The 24,826-nt window shown below is 38.3% G+C and overlaps 1 protein-coding gene across 1 annotated transcript in view; it reads left to right on the plus strand.

The window, feature by feature from the left end:
- Nucleotides 1-24,826, plus strand: part of DNAH7 (dynein axonemal heavy chain 7) — a 176,862-nt gene that overhangs the window by 94,725 nt on the left and 57,311 nt on the right. The window contains exons 35-45 of the mRNA XM_087919773.1: nucleotides 912-1,109; nucleotides 4,512-4,667; nucleotides 7,543-7,711; nucleotides 8,783-8,909; nucleotides 10,227-10,446; nucleotides 11,519-12,391; nucleotides 15,350-15,579; nucleotides 17,090-17,420; nucleotides 19,665-20,011; nucleotides 22,920-23,100; nucleotides 24,603-24,788. Of these exons, the coding sequence (XP_087775899.1) occupies nucleotides 912-1,109; nucleotides 4,512-4,667; nucleotides 7,543-7,711; nucleotides 8,783-8,909; nucleotides 10,227-10,446; nucleotides 11,519-12,391; nucleotides 15,350-15,579; nucleotides 17,090-17,420; nucleotides 19,665-20,011; nucleotides 22,920-23,100; nucleotides 24,603-24,788 (3,018 nt within the window). The remainder of the gene's footprint in view (nucleotides 1-911; nucleotides 1,110-4,511; nucleotides 4,668-7,542; nucleotides 7,712-8,782; nucleotides 8,910-10,226; nucleotides 10,447-11,518; nucleotides 12,392-15,349; nucleotides 15,580-17,089; nucleotides 17,421-19,664; nucleotides 20,012-22,919; nucleotides 23,101-24,602; nucleotides 24,789-24,826) is intronic.

The raw sequence follows: 24,826 nt of genomic DNA on the forward strand, positions 1-24,826 counted from the left end.
TTATTATTGTAATCTAATTATTTGAATTGTGGGATTTGGCTCATGTACAAATGAAAAAAATAATAGCTGTGGAAGTAGGACACATTTATTTATTAAATGCTTGATGCACTTATTACATTATGATAATAAGCAAGAGAAGTGAGATTTGCCATTGAGATAAATTTATACTTATTCTCATCAGGAAGATGCTATCTGAAGTTGTATTTCAGCTAATGTGCTTTTAATAAGAGAATTAAAATGGTCCTTAACCCTTTTCCATTGAAACCAATAGAAAGTAGTTCAGTGCCTACAAATTGGAACTGATAAATTCCAATCATTCAACAGCCAAAAAGCTGCAGGACAGGCTCCTTAAAACAAGTGCTAGTTAAAGGTTTGGGGTGGGGACCTTTGTGTCATGAAATTTTGGTTTATTTGGGGAGGCAGAACCTGTCCTCCAGAACCTTGTTTGTAAGTTGTCCAGAGTTACTGGGAATCAAGCAGCCTATAAATAAATAAATAAGTAAACAAACAAACAAACAAACATATACAATGTAGCCATTGAAGAAAAAAAAACAAGGAAAATCTGACCTGGTTCTCACTTTCTGCAGAGATGATCTCCAAACCATGTCAGGATCTGATCCTGAATTTTAAATTTAGAAGTATAGCATACAGTGTACAATACTTGAAAAAAACTCTACAGTCTTTTGTTATTTATTATTAAAGTTATAAAGAATAAAGGAAAAAACGATGCTGACATAAACAGATAATTTAAAAAGTCAATTATAAGCACAAATGCCTAAGCACTTTGAAATAATCAGTTGCTAATGCAATGAGATATGCATGATATCACTGGATGAGGAAATTGCAGGCTTATGTAAGCCCCCCCTTTACTGCAATGCTTTCTAATTACTTGGTCCTAAATTTTGAAACAGGGAGCTGGAAGATGGGAACCGTGGATAGAAGCACTTCAGTCAGCTCCACCTATATCAAAGGATATGCTGTTCAATGAAATAATTGTTCCCACTTTGGATACTATACGATACTTTTCATTGATGGACTTACTGACAACACATCAGAAACCTACCATATTTGTTGGACCCACAGGAACTGGCAAGAGTTCATATATTATAGTACGTATACATGAAACATGCATTATATACTTGGTACAAGATCCCTACAGTTTCAATTAAAGAAATGGGTTGCTGCAGGAAAGCTAGATCCTTATTTTTTTAACTGAACATTACATTGTTCAGTTTCAGATTGGTTGTGTTCAAATGATCTTCCTTCCTTCCTTCCTTCCTTCCTTCCTTCCTTCCTTCCTTCCTTCCTTCCTTCCTTCCTTCCTACCTACCTACCTACCTACCTTCCTACTACCTACCTCCCCCTCCCTCTCCTTAGTCTCCCATGGAACCTCTTTCAATTCTGGGAAACCCTCGAGTTCACAGATTGATTTTTTTCTCGTTCCAGGCCCTTCCATCTGAAGGTCTCTGTCTTAAAGGGCATGTGATACCTGCCCTAGGCCTACAATATATCCTTGCCACAGGGTAGAACATACTAAATGTTCTTCTGAAATAGTGGCCACACTCCCAACTTTATTTATTCACAACAGGTGTTGGAGAGCTGTAGCATGCTTGAAGGAATGATCAGATTGAACTGAGGTTTTGTACTTTGTTTTCCACCACCCATGTGTTGTGCACACTGGGGATACCTGTGAAAAAAAGACAAAAAGGGACATACTTATAAGGTTAACTTTCTAATGCTGTCTTCTGTTTTAAATAAAGTTAAGTATGATGTAGAATGGTCTACATTTTGAAGACCTGAGGTTTGTTAATATACAATTTGTGTTATTTCAATACAAATGTTGTTTTCCAATAAAATACCACGATGGCAAATGGTAATCATAGTCAGAGGCTTGCAGAAAACTTTCCCCAAAGTATCTATTGCAGAGCATTTTTATTTTTCCCAGCATTATTACTTACCTTTAGAAATGTTATTAGTTACCTTTAAAAATCTTATCTGATTTAACCTATTGGAGGATTTGTTGCACTCAATAAAATCATTTTTTATTTATATAACTTTAAATTATGGATTTCTAATATAGATAAACGATTGCAAAAATTTCAGTATGGAATCCATAGCAATCTAATATTGCTAACATGTACGTTACTTTTTTGGGTCTTCCTTCAGTATAACTGATTTTATTAATGTAAGTAATTATTACATTCATATTATAAATAAGTAAATCTGTTCCTCAGAAGAAAGGGTCATGTAACATAGGGGTTATAAATTATTAAATTTGTTTGTACTTATTTTGATGAAGATCAGAAGCTAAATATTTTCTTTCTCTTGTTCTTTCCTTTCTCTTTTCTTTTTCCCTTGTGCACCTTTTACTATCTTTTTCCTTTTCCTTTTCCTTTTCTTTTTTTCTGAGTTTAGTGTATAGTTTCTTTTACCTTTGTTATTAAAACTTTCAATAAAAGTGCATTTTTAAAAAAGAAAAGTGGCAAATGGCCCCCAACAATTGTGCCAATTTTAATGTTAATAATTTTATTCTGATTTTATATGAAGTACCTAAACTACAAATTATTTTTTCAATAAAGCACCATAATGGGTTTTTATTTAATCACTCTTTCATATAAATTTTGTTTAATACTGTTTTAAAATATTAGTACCAGTACCATGGGAGACATGGTTCACATGAAACACCAAAGTGTTGTTTACACAATTGCTGAAATATTATTGTTGGCAATCTTATTTTACGGTAATCAGAATAAATTTACAAAATTCAGCTTTTCTTAAAAAATAAAGATTGGGTTGAGCTGTGCTGATAGCGTATTACAGCTGTGTCTATATCATCACCTTCCTTCTCCTCCTCTTCCTAAGTGGATGTTTTGACACAATTAAACCACAAATTTCTTTACCCATTAAAACAGCATTCAATTTAGTAAAGTAGACATGGGAAAATCCATTATGTATTGGTATCAAACAACTTGTTCTCTTGTACATTTTGAGAAGAAGAGAAAGGTACATAAGGAAAACATGTGCATACTTAAACTAGTGAGTTGAGAGATGAGTTGTCAACCTAGTTGTGTCAATTCAGATCATTTCTTGCTGGTCGTAGCCATTCCTGTATTCTTATTTTAATATACTGTTTTGCTTATCTGGCTCGTATTTTGGTAAATAAGTTATACTATAGTGCTATTGGTACTAATAAAGTTAATCCTTGTCACTTTCCAAAATACATAAACAATATTACACTTTCTGAATCGAACACTCTAAATCTACCCTGATCTGTGATGGCTGCTGGCTGTAACATAAACTTTATGGCTCTGCCATTCTTTGCAGATTCAGCCTAATACCCACAGCCTGAAACTGAATGTCACCATGACAAGGATTGAAACATCTAATTCTTTTAGAAGCTGAGAAAGGCATTTTACTGTTGGAAACTAATTCCCCTTAGGTATCCATTCCCTTCCTAGGGGTCCACTTCTTCCTGTTTCAAGTATTTAGTGGCATTAGATAGAAGTTAATTTGGTCTCCATTCTGTGCATGTAATAAATTGCTGTTTATTAGAGAGGATGCTTGCTACCGTGCATGATTATACATTCCAACATAATTATAATTTTTAAAATAATATTCATTATTTTTTTGAAAATTGTTTTTGGGTAAAACTATTTCTCTGAATTGTAGATTTGGGGAAACCAAAAAAAGATCCTCAGGACTAACATCATTGCAGAACTTAGGACCTGAGAACCAACTTCTGTACAGGTAGTCCTTGACTTAACGACTACAGTTGAGCCCAAAATTTCTGTTGTTAAGGAAGACAGTTGTTAAGTGAATCTTGCCCTGTTTTACAATCTTTCTTGCCTCTGTTGTTAAGTAAATCACTGCAGTTGATAAGTTAGTTATCTGGTTGTTAAATGAATCCAGGTTGCCCATTGACTTGGCTTGTCAGAAGGTCATAAAAGGTGATCATATGACTGTGGAATACAGCAACGGTCATATGTATGAACCAGTTGCCAAGCATCTGAATTTTGATCGTCTGATCATGGGGATGCTGCAAAGGTGGTAGGTGTGACAAATGGTCATAAGCAACTTTTTTCAGTGCTGTGTAACTTTGAATCATCTAAACAAACTGCTGTAAGTCAAGGACTACCTGTATTTATTGAAAAGGCCACTATACTTAGCCTGTTCATGTGATATTCCAGAACTTGTTAATGAGTCCAATAATATTTCAAAACATCAGTGATGCATTCAATCTTAATCTATATAAAAAGGTGCCTTTAAATTTAGAACCTCTTTGATTTATTTCCGCAGGAACTCATTAGAGAAGCTTGAATGTTAATGACTTTGCATTTGTTACCTGCCCGTCATTTTTCCAAAGAGGATAACTAGCAAACTTGAAGGGGAAAAAGCCATCTCATTTGAATGACTTGCAATAAAAACAGCCCTTCTGCTTGTCTTTTTCTGGGCTGCCACATTGATACGCTCATGTGAGCTAATCTTGTCTCTTTTTAAAACTATCTTGACAGGATTTTCTCTTAAATCGTTTAAATAAGGAAATCTACAAACCACTGCTCATAAACTTCTCAGCGCAGACGACGGCAGCCCAGACTCAGAACATCATCATGTCTAAGCTTGATAAAAGGAGAAAAGGAGTCTACGGTCCTCCCCTAGGAAAGAAAATGGTAACTTAAAAGATAGAAATGCAACTTGTCGCACTGCTTGTGGCGGGCCCTCTGCATTGTTTTTAATTGGTATATTTTGAGTGCCAAACAGAGATACAATACTTCCTTCGTCAAAAGCACAACCATATATAAATTGCTGCCAAATTTTAAAATGTATGGTTCTACAAATTTTCCCACAGATTTTAAACATGGAAGCAGCAGTTTTCACTTGTATCTCATGTTCACAATGGGTATGGTATTGCTGTAGTTTTCATTCCAAACCTGTACAGGAATATAATGAGCCAGTTTTGGTCTATAGCAGGGGTGTCAAACTCACATCATCATGGTGGTGTCATGTGACATATCGGGATTTCCCCCCCTTCGCTAACCCGGGCATGGGTGTGGCCAGCATGTGATGCGTCCAGCCCACGGGCCAGGAGTTTGACAACTTGGTCTATAGGTTAAAAAGCTGGGGCAAGAAATCAGGAGACTATGAGTTCTAGTCCTGCCTTAGACATGAAAGCCAGCTGAGTGACCTTGGGCCAATGGGCCAGTCACTCTCTCTCAGCCCAACCCATCTCACAGAATTGCTGTTGTGGAGCAAATAGGAGGAGGAAGAAGTATTAAGTATGCTTGCTGCCTTAAGTTATTTATAAAATAAGAAAGATGGGATAAAAAGATCATAGAAAAAATAACCCATGTAGTGCAACTCTAAATCTGATTCAGAGTTTGGATTTGCTTAATGTGTTAACAAGGAACATGGGGGCAAAATTCTGGATCATGTAATCTCCAAAATCCAACTAACCATTGCCGCCAAATCATGTAGAAGTTGTATTTACCTCCAAATAAATCCAACTTTCTTAAGAGCACAGCTTCCTTGAATCTGTTAATTCCTTCTGCATAATTTCTTGAGTGTGAGATGACTTTTCTGAATTCATTAACACAAAATCTTAAGGAAGTCCCGAGAACTAGTCAAGAAGAAGTCAAATGCTGTGGTTTTCAGTTCTTCCCTCCTTGGGCCACAGGTCTGGGGAATGAAAGAAGGGCAAAAGTGGGAAGAAGAACAACTGTCTAAGCTGTCCAGGTAGATGCTGATTCCAAATGCACTTAGCTGGCAACCCACTATTCTATCACTTTGGAGTAGATGTTATTGGCATGCAAAAATGAACGAATTGCTTAAGTGAAGCAATTACTAGATTGCCTGTCTCATGCACACAAGTCTTAAGTACATTTTGTCAGTAATTCTAACTGAAGTAATTGGAGCTAGACCACATTTATATGTTTATACCCCATCCCCTCTACACACACACACACACACACACACACACACACACACACACACACTTATGTATGCATATGATGACGCACCATTCTAGACAGATGTTATTCATGGCATCTAGAATGGTAGAGTAATGAGATAGGAACAATGTATCACATCATTTTAGCTTGAGAATTAATGATTATATTTTACTATTCTCTGGACTCTGGAGTAAATGAACCAAGAAGCAAGCATCTTTACATAACTCAAAGCAAGAAACTTGGGTTATTTATTTAAGTTCTCCAGAATCTGCATATGCTCACAATAAGGTATAAATATAATGAATCAATCACCCAATCAATAAAAAGAATAATAAATAAGTGCATATTTCTAATATGACTTTTTTGAGATAACAACCTCAAATTGCAAATTACAAATTATATGTAAAACTTATATTTTACAAGAAACCACTTTAAAAACATCAACTAATTTAAAGACCCATACACTGGGCCAAAACAAATTGCAGACTAATAGCAAGCCAAAATAAATTTAATGATGGTCATAGCAAATACAACTCAGTGGTTTCCAATCTACTGCAGAACTTTAATTTTGGAAATGAAAACATCGCCCTCAAACATCTTCCCAAAATCTCTGATACAAGGTAGCTTAGGGCTGTGACACCACAGGGGTGATTGTAAACAGCTGAACAAAATTTGCACTAATAGAAAATATAGTGAAAAGACCTAGACTGTTTTTTCATCCGGTTTTGTTACTGGATAACAAACTGCCATTTAGTAGTTCAAATTGGATAAAATTGCCTCCATTAACATGCAAATAAATTGCAAATAATTCATTGTGCAGTGGAACCCCACTTTTCTTAATCTTTTTTTTCTTGCAATCAGTTTGTATTGTTTCATTTATCAGCTAGTTCATGGGCAGCTTCCATGGCAATATCCTTTTTTAAAGTAACAGCGAGAAGAAAAACTAACTCATGTGCAAAGCTCCTCAAAGAAGAGAAAGGGGATAAGAATTAGCCTGGGTTCACATATTACACTAAGACATGGATGGTTTAGCCACAATTTATTCAATATACTACAATTGCCTGTGTTTATGCAACAGACAAACAAAAAGAAACCATATTATAATTTAGCATGGTACATTAGAGCCTCTATATCTGAACTGCAAAAATGGGGATGGAAGAATTTCCTTAATATGGATCTCTAGTGGTCTTCCAGATTTTTGTAACACAGATACCAAAGATATATATACTTTTAGTACATGAATACTACATGAATACTCAGTATATCTATCCTAAGAATAGGTATAATACAGGCAATAGAGCAAAGGATTGAATATTGTCCTTAACCCTTGATTTAGAACTGAGCTAAGATACCTGAGATGTAGGCTGAGATATGTTGGACTCCAATCAATAACTATAGAAAGTGGGAATTTCCCCATAGCATTTTACACTGTCTTAGAAATATGCAAGAGGAGAGCAGGTTGGTTGTTACCGATTTGCCTGGAAACAAGCTTACTCTAGATGAACTCAGCAGCATTTTTAAAAAAATGTATTTTGGGTGTAACCTATAGACCCTGTACAGAATCAGTGTCCTTTTGAGAAACAGTTTTGTTTTTTAGGTGGTATTTGTTGATGATGTCAATATGCCAGCAAGAGAAGTCTATGGGGCTCAACCTCCAGTGGAGTTACTTCGTCAGTGGTTGGATCACTGGAACTGGTATGACCTGAAAGACTGTACTATGATTAGACTAGTGGACATCCAAATTATTTGTGCAATGGGACCAGCAGGTATGTTTTTTAGTTCTAGTTAGAGAATACGTTTCTAAAGTGCCAGACTTGCTACTGATTTATTCTTTTCAAATATTCAAATTAAGTCACTTCTTTTCTTGTCACTTGTGCATCATCATTTAAATTTGCTTGTATGGGAAGGGGCCTCTAAGGCTGAAAATGGCTGAGTCTCTCTGGATTCTTGAGAGGGTCTGTAAAGAGCCTCAGTGATTTGTTGCAGTTGAGCTGTGGGTTGATAAAACTAGTCCTCTTTTCTCCTGAGTTTCCTATCATTGGTTTAGGGGGGAAATATGCAGGGAGATCTACAATTTAATATGTGGAAATAATAATTCCAGAATTCCTTGCCTGAGCTAGAAACACGGAGGCTGATCTATGCTTTTAATTCCTGTTTTTCCCCCAACCCAAAGAAATAGAAATTGCATTTTTGTTTAAAAGATATGGTTTGTTTAAAAGATATGGTTTGTTTAAAAGATATGGTTTGTTTAAGAGATCCCATAAGCCAGCAGTCCCCAACCTTTTGGGCACCAGGGACCGATTTTATGGAGAGAGGTTTTTCCATGGACTGAAGGGTGCATGGTTTCATGTGCTGCCTGCACCCCACAGATGGGGCTTTGCTTGTTTTCATGACCCAGTTTCTGGCATGCTGCAGACCAATTTCAGTCCACGAACTGGGGATTGGGGATCCCTGCCATAAACCTTGTCTCAATGTGATTAAAGAGGTAGATTTGACACGGATGAATCCTACCTTTGACCAATTCTAAATATTAGCATGGATTGAGAGCCTTTATAAGTAATAACTGTAATAGTGTGTGTTTATTGATATAGCAAGACTTTGGATAGGACTGGTGTCACTTTTACTGTATTAATGTGTGAAAGGCTTACACATTCCTCCTTCCTCAAAATAAATTGTCTTTTGCCTGTGGCCTGTGTATTTGGATTATAGAAGCTGCTCTTAATACAAAGTCTCCTTTGATTGATGCATGGAGAGTAGGACGAATTCAAATTGGTTGCAGAAGTGTTTGATAGATTTAGATTTATTGTATGTGCATCAGTGATTTGCTTCCCCTACAGGTGGAGGTCGGAATGCAATCACTCCTCGATACCTGAGACACTTCAACACAATTACCATTAATGAGTTTGATGATGTTTCAATGTATACAATTTTCTCCCGAATATTAGATTGGCATCTTACAATATGGTAGGTGACATTGTTATATTGTGGTATATTAACCTAAATTTTAAAAAAGATAATGATTGTCTGCCATGATATCCTTCCCAAACATCATATCATCTAGAAGCCTTAGCTGTAGTATTTGCATTTCCCATCTCTGATAGCATCATAACATGCCAATATACTGTAGTCAATAATCAAATTAACTATTAAAAGCCATACCCCCCCTCCCCAAACTTCAGGAGAACACATTCAGTTTCCCTAGTAATACCCCACTTTACAGGCTCCAAACTCATATTCCTGGATCCCCGGACTTGTTGTGGTTCGCCGGTAGCAGGTGTGAATGGCAGAGATTTCTGATAGCGAGGACTCGGAGGAGGGGCCTGGGTGTGGTTCAGGGATGGGGCCAGGACTATCGGAGAGTGGGGTGCTGCCTTCGGAGTTTGTGGAGTCTGGCAGCAATGATGCAGAGGACTCCAGGGAGCCTGTGCCCAGTGTGCGTGCGTGCAGGGCTGCTCGAAGGAAAGAGCAGCTGAAGCAGCAAGGGCAACTTGGGAGTAAGGCTGGAAGGTGATGGCCTCTCCCATAAGGGATAAAAACCAGCCCTTGGGGATGTGTTCTTTTCAGGAAGCAAAGAAGTTCTTTAGACTCAGAGTCCTCCTTGAAGCCCTGCTTACTCTGGTTTGTTTTTGAAACTTCTGTCGGTGGATATTTAATCAGTAATTAGTTTTCTGTTCTTGGCCACCTTTTGCAACCTTGAAAGGGCTTGCTTTTCACTGCACCATCATGGCTCATAAGCTAAAGAACACAAAGAACTGGACAACTAAGCAACTAATGAACGTTATAAACTAGAGAATACAATATGAATTTCCCTTAGTAAATAAATTGGAAGAATAATTAAAAATAATCAATATTTTTGGATTGGTCTCATAAAATGAATATGGTGTAGGTGACTGACTCTTGATCACTGTTTTTGAGTGATAATTTTTGGTCCTTAATTGCTTGAAGGCCAAGGGTTCTTTAACCAGTCTCTTGGATTGTAAAATAATTTGACTTCTCTGTGAAATTCATTCATACCAGATGTTGCTGCCATCCAGACAACATCTGCACAAGTCCCTGGCCGATTTAAAATCTTTTCATAAATGGTAGTTGCTGGTTTTGTTTAGTGAATAGCTTTATTGATGACTATTAGTATATATCCAAGTATTTTATAGCTACTGTCTCCGTAAACCAAACTTACATTTAAAATGCAATACAAAGAATTTGGTGATCGGACAAAAATGTCCAACTTTCTATTTTGTGTTGTATGAGTTGTCCTACTGCTTTCATCTTTTCAATCAACAGTTACAACTTCCCTTCGGAATATGTTCAACTGACTGCACAAATTATTAATAGTACAATGACTGTATACAAAGAAGCTATGGTGAACCTGCTCCCTACACCCACCAAATCACACTATTTGTTCAATTTGCGGGATTTCTCTCGGGTTGTTCAAGGGGTTTGTCTGTCACGACCTGAAACAACCATTTCTACAGGAACCATAAAACGCCTTTGGGTTCATGAGGTAAATTTTCTATTAGTAACTTAATTGAAGTCTCAGACTTATATTTACTTGCAAAATATTTTCTTATAAGATAAGGTATTGAATTGTTGAAAACTTTAGCAGCATAAGCAATAAGCAATTAACTGCTGTGACTTGCATAGCAGTTTCCACTTAAAAGAATCCAATAACAGAAAGGATCATATAGTTAAAATTACATAAGTCTGTGATTGGCCATACAGTATCCATTTTGTGAATGGATAACAGGGATGAGATTCTACTGGTTCTATAGAACTTGTTGTTACAATTCTGCACAGTTTGGAGAACTGGAATATCATGCCCCTGTCTGGCCCCACCCCTCTTAGCCCACCCCTCCCCTCCCCGCCCAGTCAGTCCTTATCATGCATGTGTGACATCGTTGACTGCATTCTCTCCCATCCGAAATCACTACTTAAGGTATTTCTTTTTTTCCCGACGATCAACTGTGCCTGGATCCCCTCACTGTTTACTGCTTCACCCAGGAGGCTTTCCTGAGGCCCAGGAGGCAAAAAGGGGCACGTAGAGGTGATCTTGCTGCACACACCCCTGCACTCTGTTTTTTTGCCTTCCTGGGCATCAGGGAAGCTTCCTGGGAGCAAAAATGCCCCAGGCAAAAAAAAAAAAATAGAGCAAGTGGGGGTGCTTCAAAAAAAAGAAGAAACTATGCCTACCCAGTCTCATGGCCATGCCCACTTAGCCACCACCACCCAGCCACATCCATAGAGCTGGTAGTAAAAATATTTGCATCCCACCCCAATGGATGATATCATCTGTCCTTCTACTGTGGAGATCATGATGATCAAGAGTAAGGTACCCTTCCTCATCATAGTGCTGGCTGAGGATAATAGGAATTACAGCCCCATCTCAACAGCATCATGTTGAGGAAAGCTGCTACAGGACTACACTGTGTTCATGCCAATCAATAAAACATTGATGACAGAAAATTGCTTTTCCACATGATATTTAGTTATTCCCTTCCTGAGAAGGATGCACGTTTCTGTATCATAGAAATTGTAATTAATTATTATAAACAATCACAATAATGTCTTTTATGCAGGTCCTTAGAGTATATTATGACCGCTTGGTAGATAAAGCAGATCGCTCTTGGTTGGTTGAATGTATCCGTGAAGTAGTAACAAAGCATTTGGAAGAAGATTTTAATGAACTTTTCCAAAATCTGGATTTCAATTATGACGGTAGGGTAGAAGAGGATGACTTGCGAAGCTTGATGTTCTGTGATTTTCATGACCCTAGAAGGGAGGATACAAATTATAGGGAAGTCTTGGATGTGGATGAACTGAGAGTTGTTGTTGAGGGCCATCTAGAAGAATATAATAATATGAGCAAAAAGCCAATGCAGCTGGTTTTATTTCGATTCGCTATAGAGCATGTTTGTAGAATTTCACGCATTTTGAAACAACCCCGTAGCCATGCTCTTCTGGTTGGGGTTGGTGGAAGTGGTCGACAGTCCCTAACCCGTTTAGCAGCATATATGTCTGACTACACGCCATTCCAGGTTGAAATCTCAAAGAGTTATGGGACCAATGAATGGCATGAAGACCTAAAAGCCATTCTAAGGAGATCTACTGAAGGTGAGATGCAAGGCGTTTTCTTATTCACTGACACCCAGATAAAAAGAGAGTCATTTTTAGAAGACATAAACAACTTGTTAAATGCTGGAGAAGTGCCAAACCTCTTTGCAGTTGATGAGAAACAAGAAATCTGTGAAAAGATGCGCTCCATTGATCGCCAGCGGGATAGATCCAAGCAGACTGATGGTAGCCCCATTGCTCTTTTCAACATGTTCATTGATCGTTGCCGGGATCAGCTCCATGTTGTCCTGGCCATGAGTCCCATTGGAGATGCCTTCCGAAATCGTCTCCGGAAGTTTCCAGCTCTTGTTAATTGTTGCACTATTGATTGGTTTCAGGTAAGATTCTGAAGTACAACTGTGAAAAATGCATGAAAACATTTAAGGCAATCCAATTTTATTCAGTTTTATGTAGTTGAGCAGTGTCACTTTACTCCTTTCTTTCCAGCGGGAAAACTCTCTACTCTGCAGTGGGAACAAGCAATGATTAGAGTCCCAAATTAGAGATAAATTGAAACAATGGTTTAAAGCTGGCTTCTATATTCTGCTGTGTCTGAAAGCTATTTAAGTATATATCTACCATGTATATAACTTTAAGCTGTGGTTAAGTATGGATGCCTTTTGTCCTGTTTAATCCTTTGTAAATATTGGTGCAATTGAAAGAACAAATAAAAATGCAGGTAGTTCAATTCATTTAGTGATCATTCAAAGTGACAATAGTACTGAAAAAAATGACTTATGACCATTTTTCATACTTATGACCATTGCAGCATCTCCATGGTGACATGAACAAAATTCAGATGCTTGGTAACTGACTCATATTTATAACGATTGCAGTGTCCCAGGGTCATATGGATCCTGTTTGGTAACCTGACCAGGAAAGACAATGGGGAAAGCCAGGGTCACTCAACAACCAGTGTTACTAACTTAACAGCTGCAGTGATTCACTTAACAATTGTGGCAAGACAATTGTGAGACAAAACTCACCTAACAAATGTTTCACTTAGGAACAGAAATTTTGGGCTGAATTGTGGTCATAAGTAGAAGACTACCTGTACTGTTTCCTTAACATATGTTTTTATTTAAATACTGATGGTTTTCTTTTCTATGTTCAGAGGGTTTTTTTAATGAAAGAATTATATAATCCCCTGGCTGTATTTTAAAGTTTTGTGTGTGTGTGTGTGTGTGTGTGTGTGTCTTTTAGCTGTGTATATATATATATATATTTTCTGAGGTTCTCGCGGGTATTTGTATGTGGATCTTTGGTTGTTCGGGTTTTCTCCCGCGTAAGATTCGAAGTATCTAGGCAACGTTTCGATGAAGTCTCATTCATCATCTTCAGGCTTCTGTCTTCGGCTCTGTGCTTCTCAGAGTGATGTGAGCTTGCAGCTGCTTCTTCCTTTTAACTGCTAGTGGGGGTGTGACTTGATTGGGTGGGGGCTTGGCTGTGTTCTGATTGGGTGGGATGTGTTCTGATTGGTTGGGGGTTTGGCTGTGTTCTGATTGGTTGGGGGGTTGGCCGTGTTCTGATTGGCTGGAGCGTGTTCTGTTCAGGTGGGGGCTTGGTTGTGCTCAGGTTAGTCTTAGTTGGTGAGCTGTGATCTTGCTGTTTGAGTTCGAGTTCGTGGTCGTGCTGCATCTTCATAGTGGGTGTCGGTTTGCTTCATGTATGGCTCGGAGGGGTTTGAAGTGGGTAGTGATGCAGCTGTAGTGCGGCTTCTGGTCCGTGGTCGTGTCTCATCTTCTGAGTGGGTGTGAGTCTGTTTTCTACGTGGAAGTGTGGTGGTGGCATCTTGTGTGGCTCTCCTGGGTGTGGGTCTGGTGTCATTCTTCATGTTGGGTACTCGTCTGTTCATGAGGGCGGGTTTCCAAATGGCTAGTAGGCGGGAGGTGTCACCTACCAGCCATTTGGAAACCCACCCAGCAACTAAGACTAACCTGAGCACAACCAAGCCCCCACCTGAACAGAACACGCCTCCAGCCAATCAGAACACGGCCAACCCCCCAACCAATCAGAACACAGCCAAACCCCCAACCAATCAGAACACATCCCCACCCAATCAGAACACAGCCAAGCCCCCACCCAATCAAGTCACACCCCCACTAGCAGTTAAAAGGAAGAAGCAGCTGCAAGCTCACATCACTCTGAGAAGCACAGAGCCGAAGACAGAAGCCTGAAGATGATGAATGAGACTTCATCGAAACGTTGCCTAGATACTGCCAATCTTACGCGGGAGAAAACCCGAATAACCAAAGATCCATATATATATATATATATATATATATATATATATATATATATATTCTGAGGTTCTCGTGGGTATTTGTATGTGGATTTTTGTTGTTCGAGTTTTCTCGCGTAAGATTCAAGTATCTAGATACTTCGAATCTTACGCGGAGAAAACCCGAACAACCAAAGATCCATATATATATATATATATACACACACACACACACACACACACACACACACACACACACACATACATACACACACACACACACATATCTTTTTAGCTAATAGTTTTTGGAGCACAATAATTTGGACTAGGGCTATTGTTCAAATTAAATGGACGGATGGTTACCCTGCTCCCTTCCTTTCATGCTGCAGCCTCCCTCACTCTGCAACTTCTCTTAGGCCAGAAAAAAACAACAACCCAAGAACTTCAAACATGAATAAATGTTTGAATAAGTATATTTTCAATTTATTTATTCATGATATGAATTTGCTCTTTAAGCTTATTGATTTTTATATCCATGATAGCCCATTTTTTTCCTATTCAAAAGCCCTCAACACTGTTTTTGCTAGTCTCTTTGTTGAGACTGTTGCCCCTGTGAGTTTCATAGAATCCCGCTAGTATACTTTCAGTGATGGCTTCTTAAAGGTGGAAAATCAGACCTGAGTTGATGCCTCCCAAGCTTTCTCCAACCACATAAATCTGTTGTTGTTGCCCCTGGAATCTCTCCTACCCCATGGTGCCCTTGCCCAACATCATGATATAAACATATTTTCAATGTTTACTATGGCTTTAACTAAGTAAAAACTATTTAAACATTAAAAAGGCGTGGGTCATTAAACGTGGCCTTCGTCATTTTCTGACTAGGCTACATTTTTCTCCACTTGCAAATGGTACCTATCTAACTTTTTTCAGGGTAGCCTTTAGCCCATTATGAAACCTATCCAGTAGTTGTGCTCTTCTCTTTTTAATGGCTCTTTTTAACCCATGAGTATTCTTTATGTATCACTCTTTTTTCACAATAACAGTCAAATGTTTCTCCCCCCTTCCTTAAATTCAGTCATGGCCTACAGATGCTTTGCAGGCAGTTGCCTCTCGATCCCTGGGCGATATTGAAATGTCTGAAGAAACCCGATCTGGCTGCATTGATATGTGTAAAAAGTTTCATACCACAACTATTAGTTTGTCTGAATTGTTCTATAATGAGCTCCAGCGACACAATTATGTAACACCAACTTCATACTTGGAATTAATTTCCACTTTCCAATCCCTGTTGGAAAAAAAGAGATCGTAAGTATGATTGATGTAACATTTGTTACCAAAAGTAATCTATCGTTTCTTCCACCACTGTCTCTCCGTCTTCCCTACCCCCCATCTCAGCGGAGTCCAACAAGGGATGCATGTGAACAGAAATAATATACAATGCAGAGATCACACACACAAGCAAGGCAGCTTTCCTTATACCAGATTAAAAACAATTGTTATAATTACTATATTGCAGCTGCTAGAAGATAATATAGCATAAACTATCTGATGTTTAAATGGTTCAAGAATAAGAATGCAAATAAGAATTTGCTAGGTTACTTAGATGATAATTATTCCCAAGAAAAACTAAAAATAAAGTTTTATTTTTATTTTTTAAAATCTGTTTATCATAGGTATAACTGGCTTATAAATAAATGTCAAATATGGTTCTTTGGAAAAATGTGTCAGATACACCCGGGGTGGGATTCTACCAGTTGAACTGGTTGTTAACATTCTAAGCAGTTCAGAGAACCGGTTGTTAGAAGAAATTAGTGGCCTAATCCTGTAAGGAAGGCAGGAAGGAAACATTCTGGTGTTGCTTACAGAAACTGCCTCTCTGTTAACCCTTATTACATTCTTGGCAGGAGTGGAGTGACCATTCAAAGTTACAATGGCACTGAAAAAAGTGACTTATGACCATTTTTCACACTTACGACTGTTACAGCATCCCCACAGTCATGAGAGGCCAGGCGAGGAGATGCATGCCCTGATGTGAGTGATATTGAGTTGGCCACACCCAGCCAATAACATGACCACCAAGCCATGTCCACCCAGTCACATGACCACCAAGCCATGCCCACCACCTAAGCCACGCCCACAGAACCGGTTGTTAAAAAATTTGAATCCCACCCCTGGATACACCTTTCTATTTTCTGTTTCATTTTTTAAATTTATATTTAAATTAATGAGGTTCTATTGTTGAATTTTACTGAATATTACATTTTCAATAGTTACTCTATAGGGGACTTATAGTTGTCTTATAGGGGCGATGGGTGTCGATGTTTTTATTAAATAGTAAAATAATAATATTTTGGGTTTGGTTCTGGAAGTTTGTCCTAATTTATTTGTTGTTTGAGTTAGCCCCCTGATGCGTGGTTCTTTTCTTTTGTTCAGAATAGCCTAAAATGCAGAATAAAATGAATATTATAAAAAAAGTGCTCCAAACAATATATAAATCAAAAAGCAAACAAAAATCTCCAGCCCCCAAATCTTGTAATGATTGCAGCTTTAGTTGACACCAATGGCAAGAAACTTTTGGAACCCTTTTGGAAAGCAACTGAAGAAGCATCTCATCAACTAGGACTTAAGTAAATCATTTCAGGACTCAAGAAATACACTATAAATTTACTGAATTGGAAGAGGAATTTGTAGAAGTAGTGCTGAGTAAAGACATAATATCCCTCTTGATGGTTGTATGGGTGGGTGGATGTTTGGGGATGAAATTCATGATACCCTTATGACATCATTCATATTCTACCTTCTGATTTATCTTCAGTGAGGTGATGAAACTGAAAAAGAGATATGAAGTGGGCTTGGAGAAATTGGACTCAGCTGCTGCCCAGGTGGCCACCATGCAGGTGGAACTGGAAGCCTTGCAGCCCCAGCTAAGGGTAGCGAGCAAGCAAGTGGATGACATGATGGTTGTTATTGAGAAAGAATCTTTGGAAGTTGCAAAGACGGAGAAGATTGTGAAGGCTGATGAAGAGGTAGCCAATGAACAAGCCATGGCTGCCAAAGCCATCAAAGATGAATGTGATGCAGATTTGGCGGAAGCTTTGCCAATCCTGGAAAGTGCATTAGCCGCTCTGGACACTCTGACTGCACAGGTATGGCCTCTGTTTCATTCTTGCTGAATTTCTTCATCTGAAAGAGGCAGGCATGCCGACTTATTCATATCTTATGTTTTTATAGAGAAAGTTCAAGACTGACATAGCATTAATTTGTTACAGTTCTATAGGATTTTACTTTTGTCCCATTTAAAAGGTGGCCCTCTTCCTTAGAGGTAAGACATTGACAAATTCAGCATTGTTCTTCTAGAATTATTTGAAAGGTTGAGCAAGTCAGAAACATAAACAGACTTACTCGGTTTCAGTTTTACTGAAAGAGAGAATGAAATAAGAGAGCGATAATGTCACTTTGCCTCAGATGGCAGGAGCAGAACCGGTGAGTTGAAGCAACAAGAAAGTAGATTGAGGTCTGGTGGAATTTCCTGATGATAAAAGCTGACAACCATTGGAATAGTTTACCTTGTAAAATGGCATGTTTTCTGTCACTGGAGGTTTTAAAACAGAGGCCAGATTCATCTATCTAAAATGTCTTAGCAAATCCTGTAGCCAGGCTTGAAGGGATGACCTTGTTCTAAATTTGATTATTTTGTTTGGAATTTGTTCTATTTGAGGCAATTTATTGAAGGTTCGTGATAAGAAATGAAAGGAAAGATTGGGACACAAATTTATGTCCATTATAATTTTTTTTTAAATGTTAAGTGCTAAAACTGAGGCTGAAATTGACCATTTGCTGTATATCTGAATTAGTTATCAGATACTCTTTGGCATCTGTCAGAATTGTTTGACATTTCCATTGGTCTACAAACAAAATCTAGCAGGGAATGTCAATGCTCACTGGATATTATTCACTAGTATGGGTATCCCAAGGAAACTGACATAATGCTGAAAAACATTTGAATTAATTGAAATTGAAAAATAAGGGAGAAGGCCCATCTCTTGTTACACAATTAAATGTAATGATACTTAATCCAGATTACTTAATCATAATCACATCACCAGAAATCCTATAAAAGATTTGAATGCAGTGAGATTATCATGTGCTTGGAAATAATAGACAAAATCAGCTCTCAAAACTAACTGCTAAAGTTAGGAAAATCACAGATTTCAATCTAACTATGCAAATTATAATTTTTCTTTTTTAAAAAGGGATTAAAATTGTTTTTTTGAGCAAAGCATTAAGAATATGTGTGTGTATAGTGTGGGTCTGGTGAGTATCGCATGTGGCGCCTTAACCCAGCATTTGGTTCATCTCACTGCAGAAAGGGCCCATTAGGCCTCATGCATTCATGCCTAATTCTGTGCCAGCATGGAAGGCCTTCTTCTCCATTTAAAGACTGAGAATAGGTTGACCCATAAAATACGTGGGAAAAGATGGATGTGTAAATTGGAACTAATTTCTGAAACCGTTACTCTCCCTGACATGATATACACATGCATGCTTTTTTAAAAAGGGAATAATAGCAATAGCATTTAGACTTATATACTACTTCACAGTCCTTTACAGCCCTCTCTTAAGTGGTTTACAGTGTCAGCATATTGCCGCCAACAATCTGGGGCCTCATGCTGATATTCTGTGTAGTCCAGGGGTGTCAAACTCACGTTGTCACGGCAGTTTCACATGACATATCAGGACTTTTCCTCCCTTTGCTAAACCAGGCGGGGCCAGCACATGATGCATCCAGCCTGCAGGCTGTGAGTTTGACATCCCTGATGTAGTACAAAACAAATTTTCTTCTGGATTTAAAACAATCTTTCTTACACAAATTTAGATTAATTACTTTTCACAACCTTTGTGAAGATCAATTTTTAAAGAAATTCTTACGGGATTGATATGTTCTTGAACTTATGTTAGTTATGAAATGATTAAGAAAGTGGGTGAGTGATGGATAGATGTGTGACAGAAAGGTGAAAACAGCATCTTTGGCCGCCTCACAATGATAAGGTAAACTCAAACCACCCATGGTCCTACTCTCAGGCTTGCAATGTAAAAATATGCAACGGAGAAGGAAAAAGGAGTTAAGAGGGAAAAAGTAAAGAAGATAAATTAGCTGGAGTTCCTGAAATGTTGTGATTCTTCTACTGGCCAGCAAAAGTGGAAATGGGCTTGTGGTCACCTGATTGGAAGTCCTTCTTGTTTGTCATGGGATTCTTAGTTTTGATATTCTTTGGAAAAAGTTCAGATGGTCTGTCATCAGAATATGATGACATTTCTCTTAATGTTGTTTTCAAAATTAAAAATGCAATAGGTTTTTTTTTTGCTCCAATCTAATCTTTTGAATATAGGATATCACTGTTGTCAAGTCCATGAAGAGCCCCCCTGCTGGTGTGAAACTTGTTATGGAAGCCATTTGCATCCTGAAAGGGATTAAGGCAGATAAAATTCCAGATCCAACAGGCACTGGAAAAAAGATGGAAGATTTTTGGGGCCCAGCTAAGAAACTCCTTGGGGATATGCGATTTCTACAATCGCTTCATGAGTATGATAAGGACAACATACCTCCAGCTTACATGAATATCATTAGAAAACAGTACATCACTAATCCAGAATTTGTTCCCGAAAAAATTCGGAATGCTTCCACAGCTGCAGAAGGGCTGTGCAAATGGGTCATTGCCATGGACTCCTATGATAAGTAAGTCACGGTTTCAAATCGTAATGTAAATGAAGAATGTTGGGCTGGGCTATGGGGAAGCAGGTTGTGTTTGTTTCTTCTCCCCAAGTGGTGGCAGAAATTTGTGGGAATACCGATATATAGTCTTCTTTACAAATAGATAATATAGCAACATCATCTTGGTTTCTGTTTATTTCCAAATACATGTAGAAGCTGACAGCCATCCAGATTCATATCAATTAACTTTGAAGATTTTCCATTTACAGAAATTTGTACCTTTTCTACTAATTATACCCAAGATTCTCTTTTTCTTCTAGTCCTGTATGTAAAGCTCTGGTGCTGAGTTGGGAGCTGATTCCCCCAGGGAATTCCCAAGCAGGATCTCTTTTGGTTCTTAGTTCAAACCTGTTGCCAAGTATTCCCCCAGCAAGAGGCACTGAAAGGTGTTTCCCTTGTTTTCTGGGGCATCAAAAAATTTAAAAAAACACCCCACACATATAACACTGGTACAATGACAACATTAAATGACACTAGGCTATTTTACTCAATGGTTGAAAATCTTCCAGTCTTTTTAATGATACAGAAAACTTGAAAAAACCAAACAGTCTAACTTTGTAAAACCCCAACAGTCCAACTCCTTGTCTTGGACTCAAATGGACTCCAATCAAATAGCTTTCTCTGCAAAGTCTCCTACAGTACAAAGAACTTGCTCTTTTTCTCTGAGATTCTTCAATCCCTTCTGAATTACATCCTCTCCCATCTGGCCCATCTCAATCCTTTCAAGGCAGGTCTTCTGGTCTCAAACCTCCCCCAGCAGAATCCACTAGACTAGGTGACTTGTCTCATGGATGAGCATTTAGCCCTCTCTTTGGTTGATCTGCCAATGGATGCTCCTGATTCCTTTGCATTCTTGTGCAAAGCTGCAGGGCGTGGAATCCCAAGGGGAAAAACTGTACCATATTTGTTTTGCCTTTTATTCTTATTGCCAGCAGAGCAAGCTCCTGGTGCCCTCTCTTTCTTTCTTTGCTTCCTTGCTTCATTTAAACATGGGGCTTTTATATGGTTCTGAGATGAATTTCTGCTTATGTCTCAATCTATTGTCTTTCTCTCCCTTCTGTCTCCCCCACACTTTCTCACTACTCATAAATCTTAACACCAACATCAGAATATCTGGAATATCAAGTAAGAGTTTCCTACCTCTTCCTATCAACTCTGCCTCTATTTATCTCCCATCTCAGTTAATCCTTTTCTTGCATCCTGTTGTTTAGCTTAAGAAACTTTCCCAGCTTGCATTAACTATTGGCATGATTATGTTTATTTTGCATATATGCTTAACAGAATATTTGAGCACTGTTTTATGGATGGGTTCTTTTTTACATAGCAAGTGAACAGATAGCAGATTTACATATATTTATTTATATCCTGCCTTTATTACTTTAATAAATAACTCAAGGCAGCAAACATACATAATACTCCTTCCTCCTATTTTCCTCATAACAACCTTATGAGGTAGGTTGGCCTGCCTGAGAAGAGTGACTCATCTAAGATTGCCCAGCTGGGTTTCATGTCTAAGATTGGACTAGACCAGGGGTCGCCAACCTTTTGGACCTCAGGGATCACTAAACTCATTATTTTAAATCCCGTGGACCACTAATATGAATTTTGACTGATAGTAGCTTGCTGATGTTTTCCCACGGTCTATGCGGAAAGGAAAATCCCCCAAAAAGTCTGCAGAAAAATTCCCCACTCCGTTTTCTTACTGATTGTTCATTCTTTATTTGGGATCGCAGGATACCGTATCCAACTCCGTTCTCAGGGGGAGAGAGAGAGAGAGACTTTTGGCTTCATGCAAGGAAAGCAGCAGAAGCAGCAGAAGTCTTTCTTTTTCTCCCCCAAACTCTGCCAGAAATGAGTCTTTATGAGACTTGTCATGCTGACAGCCTCTTGGAGCAGGATGCCTTTCAGGATTCCAAAGACTCATTTCTGGTGCAGTTTGGGGGAGAGAAAGACTTTTGTTGCTTTCCTTGCGTGCAGCCAAAAGCAGAAAAAAGAAGTGGAAAGAAGCAGCCCAGTGGCCAGGTCAGGTGCATGAGGTGTGTGGGGCAAGTTCTCTCCTTCCTTCCTTCCTTTCCCCCCTCCCCTCACTACCGCATGTTGTTCGCAATGCAAGTGACACAAGCCTTGTGTTCCACGGGCCATGTGGGCAGCGCAGCCTTGTGTTCCTGCACAGCCTGGATTAATTGCTTTGGGGGTGATTTCTCTGCGGACCACCAAAATTTTCTCACGGACCACCAATGGTCCCCGGCCCACTGGTTGGCGATTACTGGACTAGAACTCACAGTCTTCTGGTTTCTAGTCCAGCACCTCAACCATTAACACCAAACTGGCTCTCATATATCTATCTCTGTCTCTATCTATCATTATATACCTACATATACTATATGATCATGTATTTCTCTCTTTTTTCTTTCTCAAAAAAATGTAAACAGATGTAGATCCTACATCATTCACAGAGTCAAAGATATCTGAATATATCACATTTTTTACTTGTAGCCTAGCAACATTTGGACTTTAAAGAATATTGCTAACACAAAGAATAAGAGAGAGGACCTGAATTTGACAAGGCAAAGGACAACATCATAGCCCAATTATCAAATAATTAAAGTGTTTAGGACTTAACTTTGTTCAAATTTTCCTCCAGGGTTTTCATATTTTTTTCAGGAAGACAGTTAACAGTCCATAAGTCATGTGATATTTTGAATTGCAGATAAGAATTTCTATTGCCTTGTTAGTGAAGTCACTGTATACTGTATATGCAGGAATGTCCATATGTGTTTATGTAACATGTGCAGAAAGAGTAGATAGATGGAATAGTATTTGCATGTGGATGTAACAAAGATGACATCCTTAATTGTTGTTGTTGTTTCAGAGTGGCAAAAGTTGTTGCCCCCAAAAAGATAAAACTCAATGCAGCTGAAGCGGAACTGAAAATTGCTATGGATGGTTTGAGAAAAAAGCAAGCAGCTCTGAAGGAAGTTCAATACAAGCTAGCACAACTACAGAAGACTCTGGAACAAAAAAAGCAGGAAAAAGCTGACTTAGAAAACCAAGTAAGTAACAACCAATTTAAAATATCAAAAATGCAAAAAACAAGTCTGTGCCATCACTTCAATTTTTTTTGTTTCTCTGCTTCTTCATTTATTTTCCCTTTTTCACAACCCGGCTCAGGATATTTATCAAATGCTCTCAAAGAGCATTGTTCTCTTGTCTTTCCAAATTAAAAATATGCAGATTATCTACCAGATCTCCAAAGTAGGCCTGAGGTTGTTAGGCCTGAGATATACATTGCTTAAACTTTAAAAGTATATTGCTTAAACTTTCTAAAGGTAAAAAGGATATAAACAAAACCAATTAGTGGTTAAATGGAGCTTAAATCTTTACACCCTGGTGCACACCCTGGTGCAGTTAGTTTCCTGGATGGCAGATTATAAAGACCTCAGCATGACAATATGCAGAATGCATAAAGATATTTTATTTTTATATAGGAAACTCTATTTGGATTTTTGACAATTCAGAGGAGCAGCTGGATTTCCCTTAGTTAAATGGATAATTTTTGTGTGGGAGGATACTTGGAGAGGTCAGAAAGTTCGATTTTGTGATGGCATATGCTCAGCTACAGTTCTTCCCTTCCTATATTGAGCAGGCTTGCTGGAATAAATGAGGAAGTAATGGGGCCTCTCCATGCCTTCCAGCACACCTGTGTATACATCGCTGGGTTTTACTCTTCTTTGCACCACTTGGCCTGTCTGTCCATACTCCTTTATTGTTAATGGACTACTAGCCTAGAGCACAAAGCAAGCATGGAGAGGCATGTTTACAATAGGACACAGTTTAACCTTTTTTGGAAAAAGAGGAATCAACTGAATAAAGAGATGCTTTCCCTAAAGTTTCACCTGCTGGATACCGACTAGGATTAGGAAGTTGACACATTTTATTTGTTTGTTTGTTTGCTTGATCATTACATTTGTTTGCCTCCCGTCTCACCACAAGGCATGCGGAAAGTACTAAGTTAGGGAAGGTTATTCAAGAGCCAAGGAGTTTAAAAAAAGTGCCTCCATTCCACACAGCTGGTACTGCAGCTAGTTCAATGTTAAACATTTATTAGAGAAAATAGTTTTGACAAATTGCCAGACAGAAAGCTCCTTATGCATTCAATTCATGGGCCACATCTGTGTAAGAATGACCTTTATAAGTCAATGTCATGCTCTTGTATGATATGTATTCCTTTTTGAGATGCAACTGTTTTTGGTATTGCATATAAATCCATTATCAATTTTGCACTGCAAAGTGAAGGCAATAATTTATTTGAAGGCAAGAAGAATGGAAATACTATTGACCTTGTTGAATTTCATCTGTGACAATTTGTCACACACATTTCTCTCAGTTTTTCTATCTTGGGATTTCAAATATAAAAACTTTTAGATGATGATGGTGGTGGTGGTAATAATAAGCAATACATACTGTATATAAAATTTTCATAAGCATTGAAAGTAAAGCATGTAGTAATATTAGTTGTGATGGCTTTGCTTAAAGTTTATATTTTGATTTTAAGGTTGACCTGTGTAGCAAAAAGCTAGACCGAGCAGAAAAATTACTTGGTGGCCTTGGGGGTGAGAAAACCCGTTGGAGCCAGGCAGCTTTGCAACTGGGGAAACAATATGTCAATTTGACAGGCGATATCCTCATCTCATCTGGCATTGTAGCTTACCTGGGAGCCTTCACATCGCACTACCGACAAGTAAGGAATGAACGAACAATTGAATAAATGTATGAAGT

The sequence above is a fragment of the Pseudonaja textilis genome, chromosome 1, assembly GCF_049901715.1.
Source record: "Pseudonaja textilis isolate UNSWEBS1 chromosome 1, rPseTex1.2, whole genome shotgun sequence".
Classification (NCBI taxonomy): domain Eukaryota; kingdom Metazoa; phylum Chordata; class Lepidosauria; order Squamata; family Elapidae; genus Pseudonaja; species Pseudonaja textilis.